The sequence below is a fragment of the Solanum stenotomum genome, chromosome 1 (assembly GCF_019186545.1).
Source record: "Solanum stenotomum isolate F172 chromosome 1, ASM1918654v1, whole genome shotgun sequence".
NCBI lineage: Eukaryota > Viridiplantae > Streptophyta > Magnoliopsida > Solanales > Solanaceae > Solanum > Solanum stenotomum.
The window spans coordinates 8,290,957-8,315,486 of NC_064282.1; the positions used below are offsets into that span (position 1 = coordinate 8,290,957).

At 34.3% G+C, this 24,530-nt stretch overlaps 2 protein-coding genes across 4 annotated transcripts in view; both read right to left on the reverse strand.

The window, feature by feature from the left end:
* LOC125844327 (uncharacterized protein At5g08430-like) overlaps nucleotides 1-24,530 on the reverse strand; it is a 60,582-nt gene that overhangs the window by 4,392 nt on the left and 31,660 nt on the right. For both annotated transcript variants that reach the window (XM_049523635.1, XM_049523624.1), the window contains exon 10: nucleotides 243-1,200. In XM_049523635.1, the coding sequence (XP_049379592.1) occupies nucleotides 243-1,200 (958 nt within the window). The remainder of the gene's footprint in view (nucleotides 1-242; nucleotides 1,201-24,530) is intronic.
* LOC125844367 (zinc finger CCCH domain-containing protein 19-like) lies at nucleotides 1,217-23,800 on the reverse strand. 2 transcript variants are annotated; one of them, XM_049523682.1, is made up of 9 exons: nucleotides 23,489-23,800; nucleotides 18,668-18,819; nucleotides 11,555-11,634; nucleotides 6,410-6,597; nucleotides 4,871-5,399; nucleotides 3,719-3,828; nucleotides 3,504-3,563; nucleotides 1,832-1,882; nucleotides 1,217-1,558 (listed from the first exon to the last, which is right to left on the reverse strand). In XM_049523682.1, exons 2-9 carry the CDS (start codon nucleotides 18,769-18,771, stop codon nucleotides 1,403-1,405), a joined length of 1,278 nt encoding a protein of 425 aa, XP_049379639.1. In that variant the 5' UTR covers nucleotides 18,772-18,819; nucleotides 23,489-23,800; the 3' UTR covers nucleotides 1,217-1,402. The 2 variants fall into 2 exon arrangements, with proteins under 2 accessions (XP_049379639.1, XP_049379632.1); XM_049523675.1 differs by having other exon boundaries at nucleotides 3,719-3,840.

Below are 24,530 nucleotides of genomic sequence, written 5' to 3' on the forward strand. Positions count from 1 at the left end.
TGAGGAAACATAAATCATTTATGTTTAAAAAACAGGTGTTCTGAATGGAAGACATGAGCATACTGAAGCATTCAGACATATTCACAGCAGTCATATTTTGGATAATTTCAAGTATCCTAAAACTTTGTATGGAGTACATGAACATAATGCAGCATTCAGACACATTCACAGCAGTCTACCGAGGGATGTTAACAACTATGTAAAAAAACAAATCAAAGAATGAAGCCATTTGTTAACACAACCTGTAATTTGCACAAGCTGATGAGAGTTACGCAGCTCAAAATCACGTGGATCTAACTTGACCCGAACAAAACTTCCTATAATCTTGGTTTCAAATGACTCAGGCTTCTTGATCATCTCCAGAAGCAAACTCCTCTTCAGGTAAACGAGTTTGATATTTTCAGGAATCAAGGCTGCAAATTGACTTTGTGCTGCAGTTGAATACGAAATTGAGGATCTTTTGTTTTGTTCAACCTTTTTCTCAGTTTTAGAAGCCACCAACATTTCTGTGTCATTGTCTTCAAGATCATGATCAAGCTCATCCTTTTGTAATCGCTCCTCATTTTCAACAAAATGGCTTATAAGGAGGCTAAATATTTTGTCTTTGTTTACCACTTTTTTCCCCAAAATAGCTTCTAACTGAACATCACAAAGGATCTTTCTCCTTTCAACCGGATGGATAAGGTTATTTTCATTTACATATTTACTTACCATCGATGTCACATCATATGGGGATAATTTTTCTCTGGTATCGTGACCTATAAGCTGAAGAAAATCAATTAGAGATTTTGATCCCCATCCAACAAATTCTTTTTTCTGTGAAGTGTCGCTTCTTTGCACCTTTGTTTTCTGTTGTGTACATATTTTCTTTTCACCCCTTTTCTTCTGAGGTCCTCCATCACTGAAATTTTCCGAAGAAAGTTTCTCATCCTCATTTTCAGCCAGAGGTTCAAGTCCTATTTTTTCGGGAATCACCCCAGGAATATTTTTCTTTGTAGGGGTGGTTGTCTCATCTTCGCATTGATGCATCTTATTTCCATTCCTCTCATCTCCAGCCATTCCTCGATGCATATGATTGTCATTCCTATCTAGAGATTCAAGCTCTATTTTCTCTGGAGTCACTTGGGGAATATTCTGCAGCACAAATGACAGGTACGAAGCTTGCTGTAGGAGCTTTCTTTTCTCCAGATGCTGGAAAAGTGTAAACAAGGGGTTAAGGAAACACTTTCCTTTCTTTGCAGAATGGACCAGGATGAAGAACATCGAGACAACAGTACACACAGACAAAATTAGGGAATGAAGGATGAGATGATAAAAGAGGAACATAGGGGTTAAGATGAAATTGGTGATCATAGAAAGTAATGCAGGTGACCAAACACAGAAGCTTACTACCAAATCTGTGCTAAATTTTCCATCCTTGGGGCTGGTTTGGCGTTCTGTCAAATACGATAAATTTAGTCACCCAAAAAAGAAGGAAAAAAGGATATTCCTCTCTCCGTCCTTTCTCATTTGCTCGATCAATGAGTTTTTGCAACAATTCCAGCTCTTGAGCAATCCTCTGCCATTAAAAGTGAAGGTGTCACCAGATATTAGATGTTTCGCATATATATGGAATCAAGATAAAAATAAACAGGTCCCTAATAACTTCATGTTACTGACATGGAAGCTGAAATCTTCTTACAACATTTAATCCATGTTGTACGATAATTGTATTTATCATGCCAATGGAATATAAATTCGTAGAGCTACAAACTATCCAAATCAACCAGGAGTTCCTAAGAAAAATAAATTATCCAACTTTAAAAGTAACTTGGAAAGATTGAAACCATACATGCTTTGTGATGTCCTCGTGAAGGATTTTAGCCTTCTGTTCAAGCTCCACCTGCAAATAGGAGATTAAGTTTTATGGTAGTACTAAATGGAATTGGAGTTCAGCTGAATCTATAACTGGAAAACTTGAGGAACTGAGTTTGTATCTTTTTAGAAATGTAGAAGGTTAAATTAGAAGTATCAACCCTCTAATAGATCAAACATTTAATAGAGATGACACACACAATTCTAAATGGTGTCAGAGCAAGAATTTTTTATTTGATTTGAGTCTCACCACAACCCATCACTGAAAACTCCCCCCATGGCTCAGGGAATATATCCATTCCCACAGGTGAGTATAATGAAAAAACCAAATGCAAATTATATAGAAGTATTCCCTTTCTAGTAGCTCATGATTTTAAATGAAGTGATACAAACTCAAAAGCAATTTTTTTTTCAAAAAAAAGGAAATTCAAAAGGGAAGGCTATAACTTTGTCAAATGGAAAGATTTTCTAGTGGAAAAAGATATGGGGGTCTGGGAATTAAGAACCTGAAAAATCACAGTAAGGCTCTCAGAATGAAATGGCTATGGAAGTATGCAAATAACAAGCAAATGCTGTGGGGGAAGTCATTGATGCTAAGTATGAGGAGGAAGACAGGTGGATCACCAAGGAAGTAACTGCTTCATATGTTGTAGATCTATGGAGATTTGATCTCTATGGAGTGAACTCAAGAATAGCACCAAGATCTGATCTCCCGGGCTAGGCAAGAAGTGCACTGATCCACGCAATCCACTATTGAATCATGTTGTTTGGCTGATCTGCATTAGTGTTTTAGATGAACCTATTCAATGCCCAGTTATATTCTATCTTGTGACCTTCCCAATAATGCAATTCTATGTCTTATCCTTTTGGAGAAAAAGAATATTCATGTGACATGCAGATGATGGGAACACACTTTTGTTGAGGTGGCGCTGTAGAGTTTGCTTAAAAAGAAAGAAGACAACGGGTTTCAGTAAAGGCCAGCTAGCAGGCACTCTTACTTGGTGAAACCAAAACTGAGGACACTATCAAGTTCACAGAATATTTAGTACCGGGACTGGAGAACATATTCACATTACAGCGATCATTTTTCCACCAACAATCTACAATGATAAGGGAAAAGGATTAGGAGGAGAAGAAGAAGATTGAGAATTCACTTGACCACTTCAGTAGTTCTCTCTTGATCTGAGTCTTTTTTCAGAACTGGTTAAGAATTGGGTGCCACTATCCCAGACAGGATCCACCCAGGCTCTACTAGTTCCTTCCCACCAGAGGGGTCACACCATAGGACATGAAGGATACATGAATATAACAGTCGTATATTCATGTATGTTATCCGCAAGAGAGCATGTCGTATGTTGCAAACAGCATGCTGTTTGAAGAGCTGAGACTGGAGAAACTAGTTCCCACTCAAAATCCATATTACAAGCTCTAACACTATATAACAAAGAGAAATTGGGTTTTCCAGAGGCAACCAGAACTTTGCACCGAGCAGTGCCGACAGAGAGATCACTTTTTGGACAAGTCATTTATTTGCGGGTATTTTATGCTGGAAACAATAGTTAATCATACAAAGCTTGCAGTCATATAATAATATCTAGACTATGTTTCAGCGTAATGGTTATGTCAAAATGCAATCCAAGAAAACTTACAATTGTAGGCTTCTTTTGAAGCCCAGCTTTAACATTTTTTCTGAGCACATCACAATCTTCCTGAAAAACACAGAAACATGTCGAAATTCATTGAATTGAAGGGTTAACCACAAATCATGTCAAATTCTATATAGCTGATTAGCTGAAAAATCATGTCAAATTATTATAAGTAGAGTTTGAATAGACAGATGCCCTCAAAAGATGAAGTAGGTTACCTCAGAAATCTCAGCATCTGAAAGCATGGTCAAGCTAACATCTGTTGCCATATTTGAAACTTCAATTAAACTCTCGCTGTTGCACGTATCACTTGATCCAAGCTTGATCCCTGAGAACACTCCTTAAACAAGAACGATGTCAGTTTGAAAGCAAAATTGGTGGTCAAGATTAAGTTTTCAATGACAGAAAAATATTCTATATTAAGACTTGGAAGATAAGAATAAGATTATGATCATGGCCTCAATATCTCCATCCAATTTCTTGACCTGCTTGCTTTTTTCTCTTCAAAATTTACTGAGCTTCTTTAATTGATTGATTTACTTATTTCATCACGTCATATCTTGTCATTGATCTAATCCACTCTATTCACATATCAAATTTCTCTAAATACTATTTTGTTTAATAATAGTAACTTATTTTAAATTTTCTCTCTCAACCTATGGTGCTAGTCAAACTAGGTTTTCTACTCTTCTTCTTTGGGTTGGAGAGAGTAACTTGTTTAAGTTTAGCAACGATCATCCTCCATTCCGAAAAGAGTGGTATGATCCGGAATCCACTCATTTGATCCTCTACGTGTATTCTGACATCGATGTTTAACCATTTTAAAAATAATATTTACATATTTGAAAAATACATATTACTAATTACTACTAATCACAATTATTTGGTAAAATCAAACCAACTTATTTAAACATATCGTAGTCAAAGAAAGAAACAATTCGACTCGCCAAATAGTAATAGTATCATACAACATGGGCAGACAAAGTATAACAAATTCTAAAGAAGATTTATATGTTCCAAACATAATATAGAGGGTGTTAAGAATGAACTCTTCACTCAATATTAACAACACAATAATGACTAACCCAAAGGAAATTATGAAAAGATGAGTTTCAAGTTTAATTTCATGTGCTTGAACAGATTATTAATGTCGTGATAACCACAAAAGTGTAAACAAAGTTGGTTGAGAAAACATAATCATTTATTTTAGAAAAAAAATAGATGTTCTGGCAAGTTGATGTCCAATTATCTAAAAACTCAGGAATTGAAGACATGAGAATAATGCAGCATCATATTCACAGCAGTCCACCGATGGATGCTAGCAACCATTTCAAGACAAATCAAAGAATGAAATCATTTGTTAAAACAACCTGTAATTTGCATAAGCTGATGAGAGTTATGCTGCTCAGAATCACGTGGATCTAACTTGACCCGAACAAAACTTCCTATAATCTTGGTTTTAATTGACTCAGGCTGCTTGATCAACTCCATTACCAAGCTCCGCTTCAGGTAAACGAGTTTGATATTTTCAGGAATCAAGGCTGCAAATTGACTTTGTGGTGCAGTTGAATACCAAATTGAGGATATTTTGTTTTGTTCAAGGCTGTCGATGACTTTGCTTTGCGTCTTTGTTTTCTGCTGTGTACATCTTTTCATTTTAAGCTTTTTCTTCTGAGGTTCTCCATCGTTGAAATCTTCATTGTCTAAAGAAAGCTGCTCATCCTGTTTCTCACAACGTTTATCTGAATAAGAGCTAATTTGGCATATCTTCTCCTTGTCTAGTTGAGCCTTACCAGCAAGAAGTTTATTTTTGTCAATTCCTTCTTTTTCCTTTACTATCTCGTAATACTCCCTGAAAAGGCCCTCTTGTGTTTCACAATCTCTGAAGTCTACTTTTTCCTGGAAAGTAACAATCATTCATATGAGAAATGGAACAGATTACTCATTAACTAGAGGAAAAATAAAGCAAATAGGAAAGGAGATATATCAAGAAATCAAAGAAAGACTAATCTAACTGAATATTGCCAATGCGATAATAGTGATAAACATGCAAGACGTAATCTCACATACTCAAACAGAGGAAAGTAAGCTGTTAATATTGTTTGTGACACAAGAAGATCAATTGTGATAATATCCTCCCTACATTTTACTAGAATAAACTCAATATTCGGAAGCCTAGAGGAATAATAAATTCAGGAAACAACAAAATGATGATCAAACCAATACCTATGGAATACAACTAAGATTTTCTACCGCTCTTCTCTAATGTTAAACCTGTGTGAAGCCACTCCCAGAGAGAGAGTTCACTTTTTGAACTTCTATAAAATACAGTTCACCTTGAAAACTGAACAGGAAACTTTATCTTTTTTCATATATAATCTTTCACTTTTTCTGATAACAAATGAATATAGTGTTTTAAAGAGAAACCGATAGCGCATCTCATATTTTCCTGTCGTCAAACTTGTCGCCTCTCAATGCTCTTTATGGACTTGGCTTCATTTATCTCCGTCTATCATGAGTATTAAACATAATTATCTGTCAATGCTGTAAAGTGGGTGTTTGGATTGACTTATTTTTAGTGACTTTTGGCTTTTAAGTATTTTTTAGTTTTGAAAGTGTTGGGTAACACAAAAAGAGCTTAAAAGCTGAAAAAGTACAAAAAGAAGCCAAAAGTAAAAAGTTGGGGTTCCCAAACTTATGACTTTTGACTTTTAACTTATAAGTCACTTAAAGAAGTCAATCCAAACACCCCCTAACTTTCAAGCTGTTCTCCTGGGCTAGTTCAGTTAATAGTTTCCATGACAAGTTCTCTTTGGATTTGAAGATAAACATTTCCAAAATGTAAATTAATTAATCAGTACTGAACCAAAAAAATACAGTTTTCGAGTAACCATAATAATCATGCATACCCCATCAGAATCAATATTCTTGTCTTCTTCCACAAGCAATGCGAGCTTTAGGCAATTATTGCACAATCCATTCCTCCCTTTAAGATGGACAAAATCGATAAGACCAATACAGCTCGAGCATGCAGCTCTTATACAACAATAACAGTGATAATATGATTTTCCTTTGCAAATTAAGCATGTATGTCGTCCTGGAACACGGTAAAACTGATGTTACTTTTTGCACAACTGTATTTATTCTATGTAATGAAAAAGCAATACATGACCAATTAAACTAACACGACAATATAAGCCAACAATATATAAGTACTCAAACTTAAAATGTTCGGATGCAATCCACATTAAAGCCCCTTGGGGTGTGGCCTTCCCTGGAGCCTGTGTGAACATAGGAAGCTTGACACACCAGGCTATCCATTTATCAGATGTCTTTGAGTGATAAATACTTAAATATTTCAGCAACAGTTACCAGTTACCACAGACTACTATTCTCTAACATTATGGTTCATCGTTCCAAAAAGTGGTGCAGTAGCAATTTGGAGCCAAATTAAGCAATAATATTTATTCTAATATTGTTTTGTAATTGAAAGGAAGTTTTGTTCCTACATCAAACTCCAACACTCAAGAAAAACGTGATTACAATAATCATTTCTCAGTATATTACTATTTTAAGCATTTTATATTCTCTTGGCTTATATGTATTATGATATTCTTATCAAGGTTTTTAAGCATACACATGTATGATAAAGAAGTCTATCCCTAGAGAATTAAGGCTGAGGTTAAGTATGGACTTCACGGGGGTTTGGAGAGCTATTAGAAACTTATGACCCAAGTTAGAACCAAATTTACATATCAAGGTGGGGGATGGAAGGAGAAGTAGATTCTGGTGGGATGTATGGATCAAACAAATCCCCCTAAAAGACCTGTTTCTTGATCTATTTATTTTGTGCACCAATTCTGAGGCAATGATCAGTCATTGCTGGACAGAACAAGGTTGGAATCTCTATTTCAGAAGACTACTAAATGATTGGGAAATAGAGAGAGTAGCCAAATTGTTGGAGGAAGTGGGGGATTTTGCAGGCACCAATATTGCCAATGATGTTGTTAGATGGTCTCATTGTAAGGATGGTATATTCACAGTTGACGGGGTATATAAAAAGGAGTGCAACTCGCAAAGTAGCAGATACCGGAATGCATGAAAAAATGTCTGGAGGACTGCAGCACCAACAAAAGTTAAGTGCTTTACTTGGTTGGTCATTAAAAAGGCATGCTTGACACATGAAGTCTTGAGGAAGAAAAGAAAGATCATACTTCCTTGGTGCTCTTTATGTGGGAAGACAGGGGAAACTAATAGTCACCTATTCTTACATTGTACTTTCACAACACAAATATGGTCCGTGTTTCTCAACTTTTCAAAAGTGAAATGGACTATGCCAAAGCATACTGCTGATTTACTTAGTTGTTGGATCAGGAGAGGAGGTAGCAAGAGACAGAAGCCCTGGTGGAATTTGATTCCACATTGCATCTGGTGGCCAGTGTGGAAGGAGAGGAATAGTAGGAATTTTGAAGATATATCCAATTCCATTCACAAGGTAAAATGGAATTGCATTGTATCTCTATATTTTTTGTGTAAAGAGATAGGATTAGAAGATTCGGATCAACTTTTAGAATTCTTAGGATCCTTGTAAGTATTATGCTTTTTGTTCTTTTTTGATTTTCTAAAGGTCCCCAGCATATCCTTAATGCTGAAGAATACAATGTTACCAATTCTCAAAAAAAAAAAAGTATGGACTTCAAACTTGTATCTACATATTAGGTTATATTTGTTAAAGAATAAGTCTATTATGAGCTTAACAATTTTCTTATCATAATTTATTTACACAATGAGAATATCATTCCTCAAGTAGTTTAAATTTAAGGGAATTAAATAACCATTAATCATACTTGCCCATCATGAAATAGGGCTAGCCGCCAGGATCCAATACCACATACTTCTAATCTTCTTTTTAGTTCCTTTATATTTTCCTTTTGCCTTGGGCAACAAATGTAAATCTAAACTACACAAAGGAATAAAGAAAATACTGGCTCTAGCAAAGAACTGCCTACATATGGAGAAATGTGAGACCCTCAGAAATTGCCTAGAAAATTACTCATTCCATTTGTGCCAAGACATTATATTCGAGTTGGAATATGCAAATTATTTATTGAGCTTGCATGCATGCATCCTTAAAGTATATGCTTTAAAACAATGGAGCATTTTTTTGTAAATTACTTGTAGCTAGACATTAAAAGCTATGTGTGTGAGGGGGGGGGGGGGGGGGNNNNCTTTCACGATCTTGTTTTCCTCATCACTCAAAATGAACAAAAGCTTTTCATATGCCATCAGCACAACTAAATCTATTCAAGTGCTTGTGCAAACTTTCTTCTTAGACTGGAATAGATTCACAATCAATTCTGAAGCAAACTTTCCCTCTTCCACATATGATGTATTTTCTTAATTTGACTTATGGCGTTGTAACTAAGAGAAGAGTCTATAAGATCAGTTGGTTAGTATTTGTTTTTGAGAATCTGGTCCCACAAAACATTTAATGTTGTATAAAATACATAGAACTATCTGCTGAATGAAAATACACTCCAGTTTGGGACTGAACAAAAATGGAAGCAAAACTTTCTTTTTTGGAACCTAAAAAAGTATATACTAGTATTGAGCAATATGCAAAATCATTTAAAGGGCTAGCATAAATTCATAGTAAAATGTCCATTTTTCTTTTATCAAGTTTTAAGAAATATATTCATTTACAAAGGGAAAGGGCTCCCACATACAAGAAGTAGACAAAAAAATAGAGATCCATAGTGAAATGTTCACTAAAATTCTATTTCTCTCTCTCTTCCCCTCTCTCTCCTATTTTGTACTGCATATCAATCACCTAAAATTCTGACAACTATACTCCAAAGATTTTCTTCAAAATATTTTAATACTTAGTACTAGAAATCCTATACTCACTTGTGGGATTACACTGCAGCTCCTAGCCGCTAGGCCATCTCTTTGGAGATTTGTTGGAGATCATTAACTAAAGCAATTGCGAGGTACTATATATACACATGCTCTCAACAGTCTTTTCTCACAACGTAATAAGTGACATCTCAAATGAGGATGGGAAAGTTGGACTCTTCTTGGATAATTCTTTCTAAAATAGAGGAGATGGAGTAAACATGAGACAACATTTTCTCATTCTCTGTAAGGAACATAGAACATCAGGAAGGATTTGCTTCTCCGGTAAGCTATCAACACAGGGTCCCACCAGCATACATACCAGGAACTGCTGCAGTTGAGATCAATCCAGTGGTTCATAAATTTAATGAAGAAAAAAAAAAGATGATTTATAATGAGTAACATTTTAAAATCAACATTTTAGTATTGGCCAATCAAGAACTCACACATCCAAAAGTTGAAAGTAGCGGAAATGAGGATGATGTGATGGATATATGGGCATACTAGGAAAGATAGGATTAGAAATGAGGATATTCGTGGACAAGGTGCAAGTGGTCCCTGTGGTGGACAAGATGATGGAGGCGAGGCTGAAATGGTTTGAACATGTGAAGAGAAAATGATCAAATGTCCTAGTGAGAAGGTGTGAGAATGTTGAATAAGTTGGTTCTAAGGAGAAAATCGAGATAAACCGAAGAAGTATTAGAGAGAGGTGATTAGATAGGACTGCACAACTGCAGCTTACCGAGGACATGACCTTAGATAGGAGAATATGAAGGTCGAGGAATAGGGTAGAAAGTAGTAGATAGTCGAGGTGTCTAGTTTTCCCTATCAGTATTATTGTTGTTACTCTTGTACCATCTTATTCTTCGATTTATTTTACCTATTGTTTTTTTTTTTTGATACCGAGAAATCCATTTGTGACCCGCCCTTTGGACCAATCATAGCCTTCTAAACTCGGTGGATAATGGGCCCGCCCCTCTACCCTTCTTCACTTAAATACCGGGCTTAGCTTTACATGGTGTGGGGCTTGAACCTGCGACCTAAGCCACAAATCCTGCACCTTTTGCCACTTGAGCTAGGCCTTGGGGGCTATTTTACCTATTGTTTTTATTACCTTTTGTTTAGGTTATCATATTATTTGTTATTGTTACTATTCTTTTCTCCATTATTTTCAACATGGCTTCTTCACTACAAATTTTTTTTAAAAATTGGTAATGAACTTCTTCACTACTATTTCCTTTTCATTTTTTTTAATGTGTTACTTATGCCTGGGGTCCTTTAGAAACAACCTCTCTACCTTCACAAGGATAGGGGAAGGTTATGCACAATTGTACACACTACCCTTTCCAAACTCCACCCACTTGTCTATACAGGGTATGTTGTTAATTTTAGTGCATAACTGGCAAGTTGATTAAGATTTTAAATGTGACATCCAACCATCAAAAGAATTCATTGAGGCAAGATAGGAGTGTAAAATTAACTTTATCCCTAAAGCAGCTAAAGTGACATGAAGGAGGATTTCAACAACTACTCGATGCCGTACTGTTATAAACTATGGGAGGAATCATTTGGCCTTCTTGGAAGCTTATTCTTTAACAAGAAGTATATACATGCAAAACAAAAATAAATAAAAAAATAACAACCTTCCAAGTTACAACTACTTTCCAAACACTCAAACCACTGGAAACCTTGTTTGTCAAAGTGGCAGTTTTGTAATTCCTTATACCTGACAGATGGTATCATGGGACTTCGACTACTGTATAACTTAGCGTCCTCCCTTTAATAGTACCTTTTTATCAAAGAAAGTTATTTTGATTCATCCAAGTAAAAGGGTAAGCAACACCTAGTACAGTGTATGCAACTGCAAGGTTATTAAGCAAGTTAGCAGTCCATGTCCATGTTCATTCTAGTATACGTGGAGAAATAGCAAAGACAATTTTTTTTCCAGTGAATTATTTTGAAAAATTTCAATATAACAGAAACTCAAAATTCAATTGCCTTTTTCACTCAATATAAACTAAGTTTTGTCATGCTTAACTTTGGTTAGTCAAAATCGATAAACTAGCAAAAGGAAAAACACTCCCAGACAAAACAAAAGGACAAAGAGTAAATTTAGAAATATTAAATTTGCTTGACGAAAGATGAATTAAGAGGCTTGCCACATATCCAAGGTTCATCACTTGTCAAAACTGAGTCCTCTACGCCCGCACATTTAGGGTGATAAGCTTTCAAACATCCCCTGCAAAGTTGAAAATATATTGTTTAGTAGAAGTCCATGTAGAGAAAGAATCACCAAGTAAAAATAACTGGAACACCTAATGAATACCATTGCAGAGTACCTAGCCAAAAGAAAAAAAGCTAACCCAAACAAAGACTACCTAGCTAATTGCTAGGCCATATAGTGCTTATAGCAAATTTTTTTTGAAGCTTTTAACCAAAATTGTAAACATAAGAGCGGTGCTCATCTCAAAAGATGAAAGACCAGAAAGTAGAGCGTGAGGTTAAGGAATTATAGAATTTTTTTTGTGCTTCATATAAGTCAAGTTGACATCAGTGAATCTACAACCTTTTTCCTCCATAGAAGTAAAGTTGACAGTAGCGGGGATCTATAGACTTTGTGTTCCATAGAAGTAAAGTTGACACGTTCCTAATAAGGATATCCCAGCTGGAAACTGACTGTTCACTTTTTTTTATGATGACCGTGGTGTTCGGGCTAGTATTAGCACACCTCAACTAGTTTCATAGGATACCTGCCACCTCCCACCAACAATAGATACCAGGTATCTCTATCCACCAAGGGTAGGACAAATGGAAAGAATCACAGTGTTTTTTGTCTCCGCTGAAATTTGAACCTGAGACTTCATGACTTTCAACCACTTCATTGACTACTAGGTCACACCCTTGGGTGCAAGCTGTATCTATTTTCTTATATACATTATTATATTTTTAGGATTATGAGGAGCCATCTAACAATGTTTGCATGCAAGCTTGCTTTTATCCAAGAATTTTCTGTGTTATCAAACAAGAAAATAACCTTTCCCCAAAAAGCCAACAGTAGTTGTTACTCCATCCTTTCTTTTTTTACTTGTCCACCTTAAGAAATAACGATTGACATGATATCACAATATCCGCATTAATTGATATTCAGTCTTAGAGTTTGTGAAATGATTTAGAGGTAATTAATGTTAAGGGTAAAATTTGCATGGCCCTTACGAAATAATGATTGACATTAATATTTTACCACAATACCAATATTAATTGATATTTAGTCTTAGGTCGTGGGAAATGATTTGGAGAATAAGTAATTGATGTTAAGAAAAACATGAAAGAAGTATGTTTTTCTCTTAATAGGCTAAAAGTAAAAAGTTAAGCAAAAAATATTTTTAGTATAGCGCATAAGTAAAAGTGAACAGAGAGAGTACACATGGGAAAAAGAACAAAATACAAGTTTTTTTTTTTAATAAACAAGAAATTTTGAAGAGTTGGCTAAAACCAGCACTTACAGATGACCAATCATTGGAGAAACTAAACTTAAGACCTCAAAACACATTTATGGTACTTTTTGGGGGTATTGTATCCATTGTTCACAACAAATAAATGAATGGACAACATGTGTCCTTTTAACCATCATTTATAACTGAGTTAAATTGCTTATTTTGATATATGTCAGAACCATGAAAATATTCTATAGCATATATGTAAATATAGTAGGTGGTTTGATTTACTCTTAGATTTACTCCTATCTAATTAGGTATTGATTTCCTCTTTTTAGGACATGTACACTTAGCTATTTAAACCCCAATAGCTTGTGGAAATAACCAAGTTGAGTACTCTAACAAACTCTTGTTTTCTCATATGGTACCAACACCTTATATAATTAGAAAGCAAGAATAAAATAAGAGTACAAAATTGCTGATCATTTTTCCAGCAAAACCTCCACTGTTCCGTGATTCCGAAACTATCCAGAGATATTGTGCATATACTAGTACAACCATTATAATCAGAATCCTCGCGTGTGGTGTTCTCCACCCACTTTTCCAGCATATTCCTCTTTTCCAGTAGGTTCGCCACAAAAATACGACCCTATTCATTAAATATTTTTCCCGATTCCGATGATTTTCCGACAGTCAAATATATTTTTATGGTGAGACAGCAAGCAGTTTATAAGATCTATTCTTCAAGTTCTTTTCAAAAATTTAATTTTTTTGGACACAAAAAGATTTGTTTCCATGTCTCTCGGATCTGATATGTTTAATACTAAATCCATGGGCTCCATAAGCTGAATCCACTGGTTATCCAACCAATCAACTGTTCTCTTTGCCTAAGGTAGAATACACTGACTTTCTTTGGTATTGAGCGAGTAAGTAGCCATCTTCATCAACAGCTTCTGTTGCCCAGATTGATAATCGTGTTAATCATGTTAATAGTGTTGTTTGTATCTTACTGTCCACCACACTTGGCCATTGGATCATGGACTTAAGCGCTTCAGATAACATTTCTGGTAACAAATCTTTATTGTCTAATATTACTTGCTCTCAGTCCCTTCCCACTATTATGTTAGCTAATGGTTCCCAGACTATGGCAACCGGAGTTGGTCAAGACAATCCCTTACCCACCTTGACTCTAAATAATGGTTGTCCCTTTAGCCTCTTGTCAATAAGTCGTTTGGCTGAGGCATTAAATTCTACACATAATCAGATGTTTAAAAACAAAGAATCTTAATCATTTAATCTACAGATCTACAGACAAGAATCATCCAGATGTGCATTCAAATTCAGACGTCTTAATCTTAATGAAAACAAATGAGGCTTCGGTCTTTGACTCTCTAGATTGAATTCACAGACGATTGGGACACCTTAGTTTATCCAAACTTAAAAAATTAATACCTAGTTTGTCAAAGTTATCGAAGTTAGATTGTGAGTCATGTGTATTAAGGTGTTAAGGTGTGTATTACTACACCTATGAATTTCTAGGTATTAGTAACACAATGGGTTTAATCAGTGTTCTTAAAGGCGAGCGCCTCTCGCCTTTGGCGACAAGGCGAGGCGAGGCGAGGGGTTTGCGCCTATTTCAGGCAAGGCGTGGCGAGATCAAAAAGGCGAGCCAAGGCGAGGGGTGACGTGGAATTGGCGATGCAATAGGCGTCGCCTTTTTCTTCTTTTTTTTTTAGAAGTCTGAATTTTAATAATTAAAAAGCCAAATAATCAAATTAGGGTTTTTTTTGGGTATTTTTTCAAACTTATGACGCGACTGCTGCTCCTTATTTCGCGACCGGAGACTTGAAATCAATCCCTCGACTGGAATTAGAGTTCGCGACTGCTGCTGCTGCGATTGGAAACTTGAAGTCGACTGTCGCGACTGCTGCTGCTGCGAGTTCGCGTCTACTGCTGCTGCTCAGCTTGAAAAAGTACAGAGAAGAAGAAGAGGAGGAGTTTTTTCTTGAAAAGTACAGTAAAGTACAGAGAAGAAGAGAGAAGAAGACGTGGAGGAGTTTTTTCTTGAAAAGTAAAGGAAGTTCACAGCTTTCTTATCTTTTTTCAAAAAGTAGAGTCTTTTCAACTTTTCTTGAAAAAGAAAACTAGAGACAAAGAGTTTCTCTAGATAAGTGTGTCCTTTTTTATTTATAAAATAAATTATACTTTTAATATTTATTATATTTTCTCTCTTCTTTAACAATTATACTCCTCTTATTTTGTATGTAATTATATCAAAATATGCAATTCATTATTATATATATTTCATAAATATTTTTAGTAATATTTTATTTTATATATATATATATATCCACTTATTTGGTATTAATTGGCGCCTCGATTCAAAAAGGCGAGCGCCTCGCCTCGCCGCGTGGCGAGGCAGGCCCTTGTTGCCTCTCGCCGTCCAAAACACTGGGTTTAATGCATGCATTAACATAGTTAAAGATCCAATTATCCCTAAAAACTATTTTTACATCTTTTTCACCATAATTGTGAAGATATTTTTGTAAATAAATATCTAGAAATAATCTATGTATAATTAATCTATTTCTTAATCTATAGAAATAATATAATTACTTCTTAATCTATAGAAATAATATAATTATTTCTTAATCTATAGAAATAATATAATTATTTCTAAATCTATTGAAATAATATAATTATTTCTTATCCAAACAATGTATAGGAAATAATCTATGTATAATTAATGCAAACATAACTAATACAAGCATTACTAATATACTCTATTTAGCATTATTTTTATACACTCTACCAAACAACCCCTTACTTTCATTGTTGATTACTCAAGGTGCACTTGTATGTTCTTAATGAAAGATCATTTTGAATTATTTTCCATTTTCAAACTTTTTGTGCTAAATAAAAAAACCAATTTAGTGTTTCTATTAGCACCTTTCGCAGTGATAATGCATGTGAATATTTCTAATCTCAATTTAAAAAAATTATTTCTTCCTATGGAATTTTTCATAAAAAACCTCATCCTTAGAGTACACAACAAAACTGGGTCGCTGAGAGAGAAAATAGGGAAATTGTTGAGACTGCATGCACTCATCTCATTCAAGCAAATGTTCCATTGCGCTTTAGAGGGAATGTAGTGCTCACCTTTGGTTATCCAACCGTATGCCTTCAATTGCTATTCAAAATCAAGTTCGACACTCTATTTTGTTTCACCAGTCAACCTTATTCTCTTTTCCACCACGCATCTTTGGGAGCACATATTTTGTCCATATACTCGCTCCAAGAATAGACAAATTAGCTCCCTTACTCTTAAAAGTGTTTTTCCTAGGTATTCAAGGGTATTGAAAGGATATCGATGTTGCTCACCTGACCTCTAGCAATACCTTATGTTTGTTGATGTTTTTTGAAGTTCAACCCTACTTTACATCTTTTTTTGTTGAATAATTAGGCATTTATGAGGTTCTACTAGTTCTATCTTTAAGGGATACCGCCACAGTCTATCCTTCTATGTCATCATCTATAACCCCATCTTTCTCCCTGCACCTCTACTACTATTGACCTATCATTATTGTCCGTGCACATATGATTCTTGCCCGCCACCGGAATCCTTGCCTACTAAGGACTGGTCTATACCGAGTTCTTTTATTGTCATTCGTAAAGGTAATTGCTCTACTCATAATCTCACCCTATACTTGTTTAGGCTATCATCGTTTATCACCGGCCTATTCTGCCTTTGCATCATCACTATCAATTGTGGCTACTCCTAAGACTATAGGTAAAACCTTTTGTCATTCATGCTGGTAACAAGCTATGATTGAGGAGATGTTTGCCTTACACTCTAGTGGTACTTGGGAGCCTGTACCTCCAGATGAATCAACAATTGGTTGTCATTGGGCATATACAATGAAGGTTGGCCTATGGATAGATTGATCACCTAAAAGTGGCCAAGGGTTATACACAGATTTTTGGTCTTGACTATTGCGATACCTTTTCTTCTGTGACCAAGATTGCTTTAGTCCATCTCTTTTTATCCATAGTGGTTGTGCATCATTAGTCTCTCTATTAATTGGATAATAAAAATGTTTTTCTTTATGGAGATCTCAAAGATGAGGTATATATAGAGCAACCATTTGATTTTGTTACTCGAAGGAAGTCTAGTAACATGGTGTGCAGACTACGACGAGCCCTTTATGGCTTGAAGCAATCTCCTCAAGCATGGTTTGGGAAGTTAGCATAGTTATTGGGGAGTTTGGCATAGTACGAAGTGTAGCTGATCATTATGTGCTTTATTGTCACTCTGCTCCAGGTTTGTGCATGATTGGTAGTGTATGTTGATGGCATACTTATCACAGGTAATAATGAGGAAATTACTGAATTGAAACATCACCCTTTCCAACACCTTCATACTAAGGATTTTGGTCGATTGAGGTACTTCTGGGGCATTGAGGTTGCTCAATCCAAATCAAAAATTGCCTTTTCACAAAGGAAGCATGCACTTGATAGTCTTGGAGAGAAAAGGATGACATATTGTAGCCCCATTAATTCTCTAATGGATTCAAATGTTAAGGGAAGCCTCTTAGCGATCCTAAAATATATATAAGGCAAGTAGGAAGGTTGAATTATCTTAGTGACTCGACCTAATATTACCTTTCCTATTAATGTTGTAGGTCGGTTCTTAAATTCTCCTTGTAGTCACTAGAATGCAATTATTCACATCATTCGAAACATAAAATTTGGTCCATGGAAAGAATTACTTTCTGAAGGCCGAGGACATGAGAAAATTGTTGGATATTCAAATTCAGATTGAGCAAGTTCCCCTTTGACAGACGATCCACTTCTGGATATTGTGTTCTAGTCGGGGAAAATTTGGTGTCTTGGAAAAGTAAGAAATATATGTGGTTGCTAGCTCTAGCCTCTGTAGAAGTGGAATATCGTGCCATGATAGTGGCAACATTTGAACTCATATGAATCAAGCAACTATAGAAAGAGTTAGACATTTGGAGATACAAATGGAATGGAACTTGTGTGTGATTATGAAGCTACACTTCACATTGCATCAAATACAGTGTTTTACGAGAGGGCCAAACACATAGATATTGATTGCCATTTTTCGGTGAAAAGGTACACTTAGGAGACATCGTCACATGGTTCGTGCGGTCAAATAATCAACTTGCATACACATTCACCAAGTCCCTAGCCGGTCCCAAAACGAGTTATGCATTTAACAAGTTTGGTACATATAATTTAGATGTACCAGCTTAAGAGGGAGTGTTAGAATCCTAGGAATATTCTATAGCATATATGTAAATATAGTAGATGGCTTGATTTACTCCTATTTTAATTAGGTATTGATTTATATTGATTTCCTTTCCTTTTTAGGACATGTAAACTTAGTTCTTTAAACCCCATAGCTTGTGGGAATAATCAAGCTAAGTTCTCTCACAAACTCTTGTTTTCTCACCATATACAATCAGGTACTGTAATATTTTATCCAAGAACCTAGGGTTCTGAGAAAGATAATTTTTCCACACAAATCGACCACCAAGAAGAGGGGCAATTTTTAAAGATGGAACATGTGTTCTTTTCAAGCCAGAAAAAAAAAATAAAGCTTCCAAACGATGTCTACGTTTTCATCCAGAAAGCAAAGCCCGAAAAGAAAAGAAAAATGTAGTTTTTATATTCAGACAAGCTCGGGAGTATCTCCGTTTGTTCAAAATAAATTGGTATTTTTAACCAAAGGACTTGCCCATAATCGGACAAGAGGAGTTGCTCGGATGGTAAGAGTACCCTCCACCTCCAAGTCAGTAAAAAAAAAAGACTTACCCATTATCACAAATCATGAGCTCTCCTCCATCTTTACATTGAAAACACCAATCTTCTGCAATTTCATTTTTGTTGAAAATCCTCCTGCTGCTGTTCTCCGCCATTTATAGCAGAAGGGTTTCTTGAAAATAAATTACCAGATGCCTGCTTCACTGTAATCAAGAAAAGCACCTTATTTAGTTCAGATAATCAAGACTAAAATGCAGATATGGCAATTCTTAGGGTATATCTTTTTCCCTTTTAGAAAAAAATCAGTAGAAAAATTATACACACTAACTGATAAAGAAAATCAAAGCTTGATTAGCCCAAAAAATGAAATACCCATGAGCAAAACATACAAGAAAAGAAGGCTCTCTTACCACAAAATTCTAAAAAATCCCAAAAATCATAACAAAAATTATAGATTTCAAACCCTTATGGCACCCATTAACCTAAAACAGCGAATGCCGTTTTAATCAATTGAAAGAAGTCCACAAAAAAGAAGATTTATTTGACTGAAAAAACAGATCTACGGGAAAAGTTAGTACCTTCTTCAACAGAAAGCTTGAAACTTTTGCTCATCAACAACATCAACAATTGAAGAGAAAATTGGGGGTTAAAAAATAAGAGAGATTTTCTGAATAGGCTTTTCAATAGAAGAGAGTCCTGTTAGAGAAAGTTCTATTTCTTGGGTTCTAGAGGAATCTATTCTTGGATTAAAGGTATGAGTTACATGTGAATTGCTAAATTATAACATTTAAATTATTCTTTAATATTTAAATTATAAAATATTGTTATTATTCCTAAACTATAATACTTTCTATCTAACATATCCTGCAATGCCAAATAACCTAATTTATCCTTTGACCTTTAATTTGTCAATAGACATATTCTTGGATTCCTAAACTTATCCTTTATCTTTCATCAAATGTAGGGCAATGACGAAAAGAAAAAAGATGGTGAAGACATGGACGAAGAACAAGAGGATAAGATTGAAGAGGAAGATAATAATTTAGTGATGACGGAGATTGCAATCAAGTATGTGGAAAATCCCTCTGCTTCCCTAACATGACAGCCATATTTAAGGAACTTGAAATCAGAATACTTTGTGTTCCTCTAGATTGAATTATACTTGCATTGCTTGCCAATTGTTTGTATACATAGATCAACATCATTAAGTGACACTCTCTATAAAGTATGTATTGAGCTTATGTCTATTGAAACTCTTGAACAATTGTACAGAATCTTTATGATTACGATGAAGACGACTACAACATGAATGAAGATAATAATGGTACGGTCCAATTTGCAGTTTCTTTTCTTTCTTCTTTTATTTGATGCAGCGGTATTTGTTACTTCTTATTTCCCTTTTGCAATGCCTATGGATCAATACTAAACAACTTGTGTTGCAAATGAAGCCATGTATTGAAGGTTGCTTGGTGGAGTGGTCTGTGCATGCCTTTGGAAATTTTTCGCAAAGATGGAATTCTTTAATCACTATTATTGGACTTCTACAAAGCTCGTAGGCCTAGTAAATTAGCAACAACTACTTAATTTTGGGCAATCAAAAAAGAATAGTTTCTTGTTGTGTCATAGGGATTATCAATAGATCAACGACCTATATAGTAATTTAAAGACTTTTTCTGTGTAATATGGATGCTCCATTTGTAGTTATACATATTTATTTAAAATAGATTTCGGTTGATAAAACTTATGCATATCGGGTGTTTATATCAAGTCAATAGATGTACACATGTATTTGTATATAGAGTTATTTCACTTAATCATATATATATATATATATAGTATGACACCCTAATTTAGGATAAGAAGTCTCACATCGGTAAAGCACACGAGAAATGTTGGGTATATAAGTGAGCAGGCCTTACACACTAGTGACACATTTTAAAGCAGTATGGGTCTAGACCCACATTGCGACAATATCACTAGTGGACTGGGCCGTTACAAATGCTATCACAGTCACGTCTGTGTTAGCCTTGTCAATATGGACCAGTTAAAAAGACAGCAAACCTCAGTGCTGAACCTAGGCAAATCCCATGCGGCGGAGCAAACCTCACCGAGGAAGCTGAGTTCATAAGAGGGGGTGTCACATACACTCCAACTTAGGATAGATGTTGGATAAATAAATAAGCAGGTCTTACACACTAGTGACACATTTTTAAGTCGTATGAGTCTAGGTCTACAACGGACAATATCACTAGCGGTTGGGCCGTTACATATGTACATATATTTCTCTATTATATAAGAGCGAATTTGAGGAGTTTAGGGTCAGTTGATCAATTAACCAATTTTTCCTTCTCCTCAAATTTCTTCTATTTATATTTAGTATTTCTTCATTTATTTTTATTTTTAGTATATTATGTATTTAAAAATTACGTAAAATTAATATTATTATTTATTTTAATTCCCTTTTTAGTTATTATGCATTAAAAGATTACGAAAACATAATACTATAAATTACAATAGTTAACAACTTAAAAATTGATTAACTCTCGAAATTTCACCCGTACCACATAAATAAAAGAGTGAATAGATGAGCTAAGGGTCAGTCAGTGAATTGGTCGATTTGCCTTTCTCCTTCAATTTCCTCTATTTATATTTAGTTCTTTCTCTGTTTTAATTTATTTGTCTTACTAGTACGCTATGTATTTTAAAAATTATGAAAAAAACAATATTGTAAATCACAATAATCAACAACTTGAAATATTTAGAAGCACATAGAAATTTAGTTGACTCTCAAAATTTCACTTATGCCACATAAGTTTGGACCGAGGGAGTAACATATATTATTTGAAAATTATGCTGAAAATATTATAAATCACAATAATTAACTATTTAAAATATTTTTAAAATATACTAAAAAATTGATCAACTTTTGAAATTTCGCGTATTCCACATAAATTGAGACAGAAGGGGTAGCATATATTATTTGAAAGTTACGTTAACTAAGAGTTCCATAAATCGCAATACTTAATAACTTAAAATATGTTTTAAAATATGTTAAATATTGATTAACTCTCAAAATTTTACATGTGCCACATAAATCACAATAATTAACAACTTCAAATATTTAAACAAATATATTAAAAAATTTGATCAACTCGCAGAACTTCAGATGTGCCACATAAATCACAGTAATTAACAACTTCAAATATTTAAGGGAAAAGGGTTCGAAATATATCCAAACTTTGACCAAAATTGCTATAACAATCCCAAACTTTGGGTAGGACCTATTACCCCCTGCACTATTTAAATGTGTCCATGTGGACATCATAAATATTGCATCATTATAAATAGTAACTTGTCCAGCTGGACACTTATATATTTCTAAAATACATTATTAAATAGTGCAAGGGTAATAGGTCTTACCCAAAGTTTGGGATTGTTACAACAATTTCGGTCAAAGTTCGAATATATATTCTAGACCTTTTCCCAATATTTAAAAAAATATTTAAAGAAATTAATTAACTCTCAAAACTTAACTGTGCCACAGATATTACTTGAAAAGTACGTTAAAAATATTATAAAAATAATTAACAACAAAAATATTTAAAAACTTAGTTGCCTCTCCTAATTCTAGTTGTCACATAGAGTAAAACAAATAAAGTAATATATATTGGGCCCGGGCTTTTGTATCTAGTATATATATATATATATATATATATATATATATATTCACTTCATTAAATCACTTAATCATAGTTAGTTGATATGGTTTGGTGCCAGTTTGGGTTTTTTGAGCTTCTGGTCAGTGTACATATGATGTCATTGAAGATACAAAGTTATTCAATCATCTGCTTACTTAAACTTAATAGACGAGGTATTAGTAAGTTCACCTATTGCCATCAAAGCTATTGGATTTAAACGATATGGAGTATCGGTGTGCCTCTTTACAAGGGTGATCAATAAAGTATATCAAAATACCTTACAGTTGAATATTATTAAACTTAGCTTGCACATTAGATGTAACATGACTCATCAGGAGTGACTTCCTTTTATTCACTATGTGCTGGTTGAGCAGTATTATGCTCTCCTCTGTCGCTAGACCTACTTGTCTGGATCCTCAGTTGCAACACTAGATTTTCATCCTTTTACCAACCCTTGCTATTATTTTTTTAACATGAAAGAACTTAGACAGAGAATGCCGAGATCAGTTGGAGAATACTAGTATATAGGATATTTCTGGCTATCTGATCAGACAGAAAGATAGATGTAATCTGATCCTTGTATGTATTCTTAAAAGGAATGCATGATGCTTTGAAGATAAATCGAGATGAATTGCGCTCTTTCAAAGAGAAATTTTAGGTGTGTTTCTATAAACATTCGGTGATAGTTCAGGTAGGAAATTTTCACACTTCAGATATGGAACTCGAAAAAACTGGAATACTTTAGGTATGTTTTTGACCCTCACTCGTAAGAATATTAGTTTAGATCATTACCCAGAAAAAAAGTTATCCCAATTTAGTGACCTTAAAAAGATAACCAAGGCATAGAGTACCATAACTATTTAATTGCTGACAAACACAAAATTGAATTACAAAGGAAGTAATTAGTGTTGGCAAATAACATCTCAAATCAATAACAGAGAGGGAAGATTAAGGTGCAAATGCTACACCCTTAAACACAAGATTAAATAGCATGTTTCCTGAGAAAAATAATAACCCCAAGGGCAATTCTTCAGATTTTACTACACCGCCACTATGTGATAGCAATAAACAATTCATCTTTCATGATATCTAGCATATCATGATTTGATTATATGCTATATTTGGAGATCATATTGGTGCAAGGATTAAATTTAAATTGAAAGATTGCACTTACTGGGTATCATCTCCTTCATATTTTCGCAAAAAACTCCCCAGAAGAAGAACACAACTAACTCTGTTTTCGAAATACCCTTCGAGCATCCACCAAATCATTCTTCAAATAACCAAGCTCTTCTCATAAAATTGCATTCCCAATATACATATTCGACAATGCCATTCCTCAAATCTTGAAGAACACACCATAAATTCGCAACCCAAAACCCTACTGACCATATTTTTCCTTGATCTCAAACACTGCATAATTCTTCTACTGTAAAAACAATACTTTCCAACACTTTTTCTCGGAATAATTGCTGGGCAATTGTAATCGTCGGAGAAGAAAACAAATAGACAAATTAAAAATAAAAAGGGCTTATATATCCTCTAACTATTTAAAATTGGTAAATTTTACCCATTATTATGTTTTTAGTTCAAAAACATCCTCACCGTTACCTATTTGGCTTAAAAATTCCTTCCAACTATCGAAATCTTTAAAATGTTACTCTAATAACACAATGTATTAAGATAGTATTAAATTTGATTTATCTTATGATATAAATTTTAGAGAGTTAGTAAACTAAATTCATTATTATTAATGTAGAGAAATAAAGTTTAAATAACAATTTTAGAAAAAAATATGTCAGATCATCATAATCGAATATATATAAAAAAAAAAAATAGAAGGAGAAAGAAGAACTTTATATATCATTGTTTTTGTTGTTAAAATGGAAAATGTTTGTATTCATTATTTTTTGATATGTTATTATGTGATTCATGTATTGACCTCCTTATTCGTATTTAAAAAAGTTTTTTTTGTAGATATATTATTTAAAAATGAATCTTTAATGACATGACATGTCAATTACGAGGGAAAGAGAATTTTGGAGTGTTAAATATTTTTGGAGGAAAATAATAATAATTGAGTAATATTTTTGTCTTAAATAAAACAAAGATGATATTTGAAAGCAATTATTAAAACCTGAATGAACCATTTAAAAAATTAACTTATATATTATGTATTTGAGAGCAAAAATTGTTAGAACTTGTTTACACTTTAT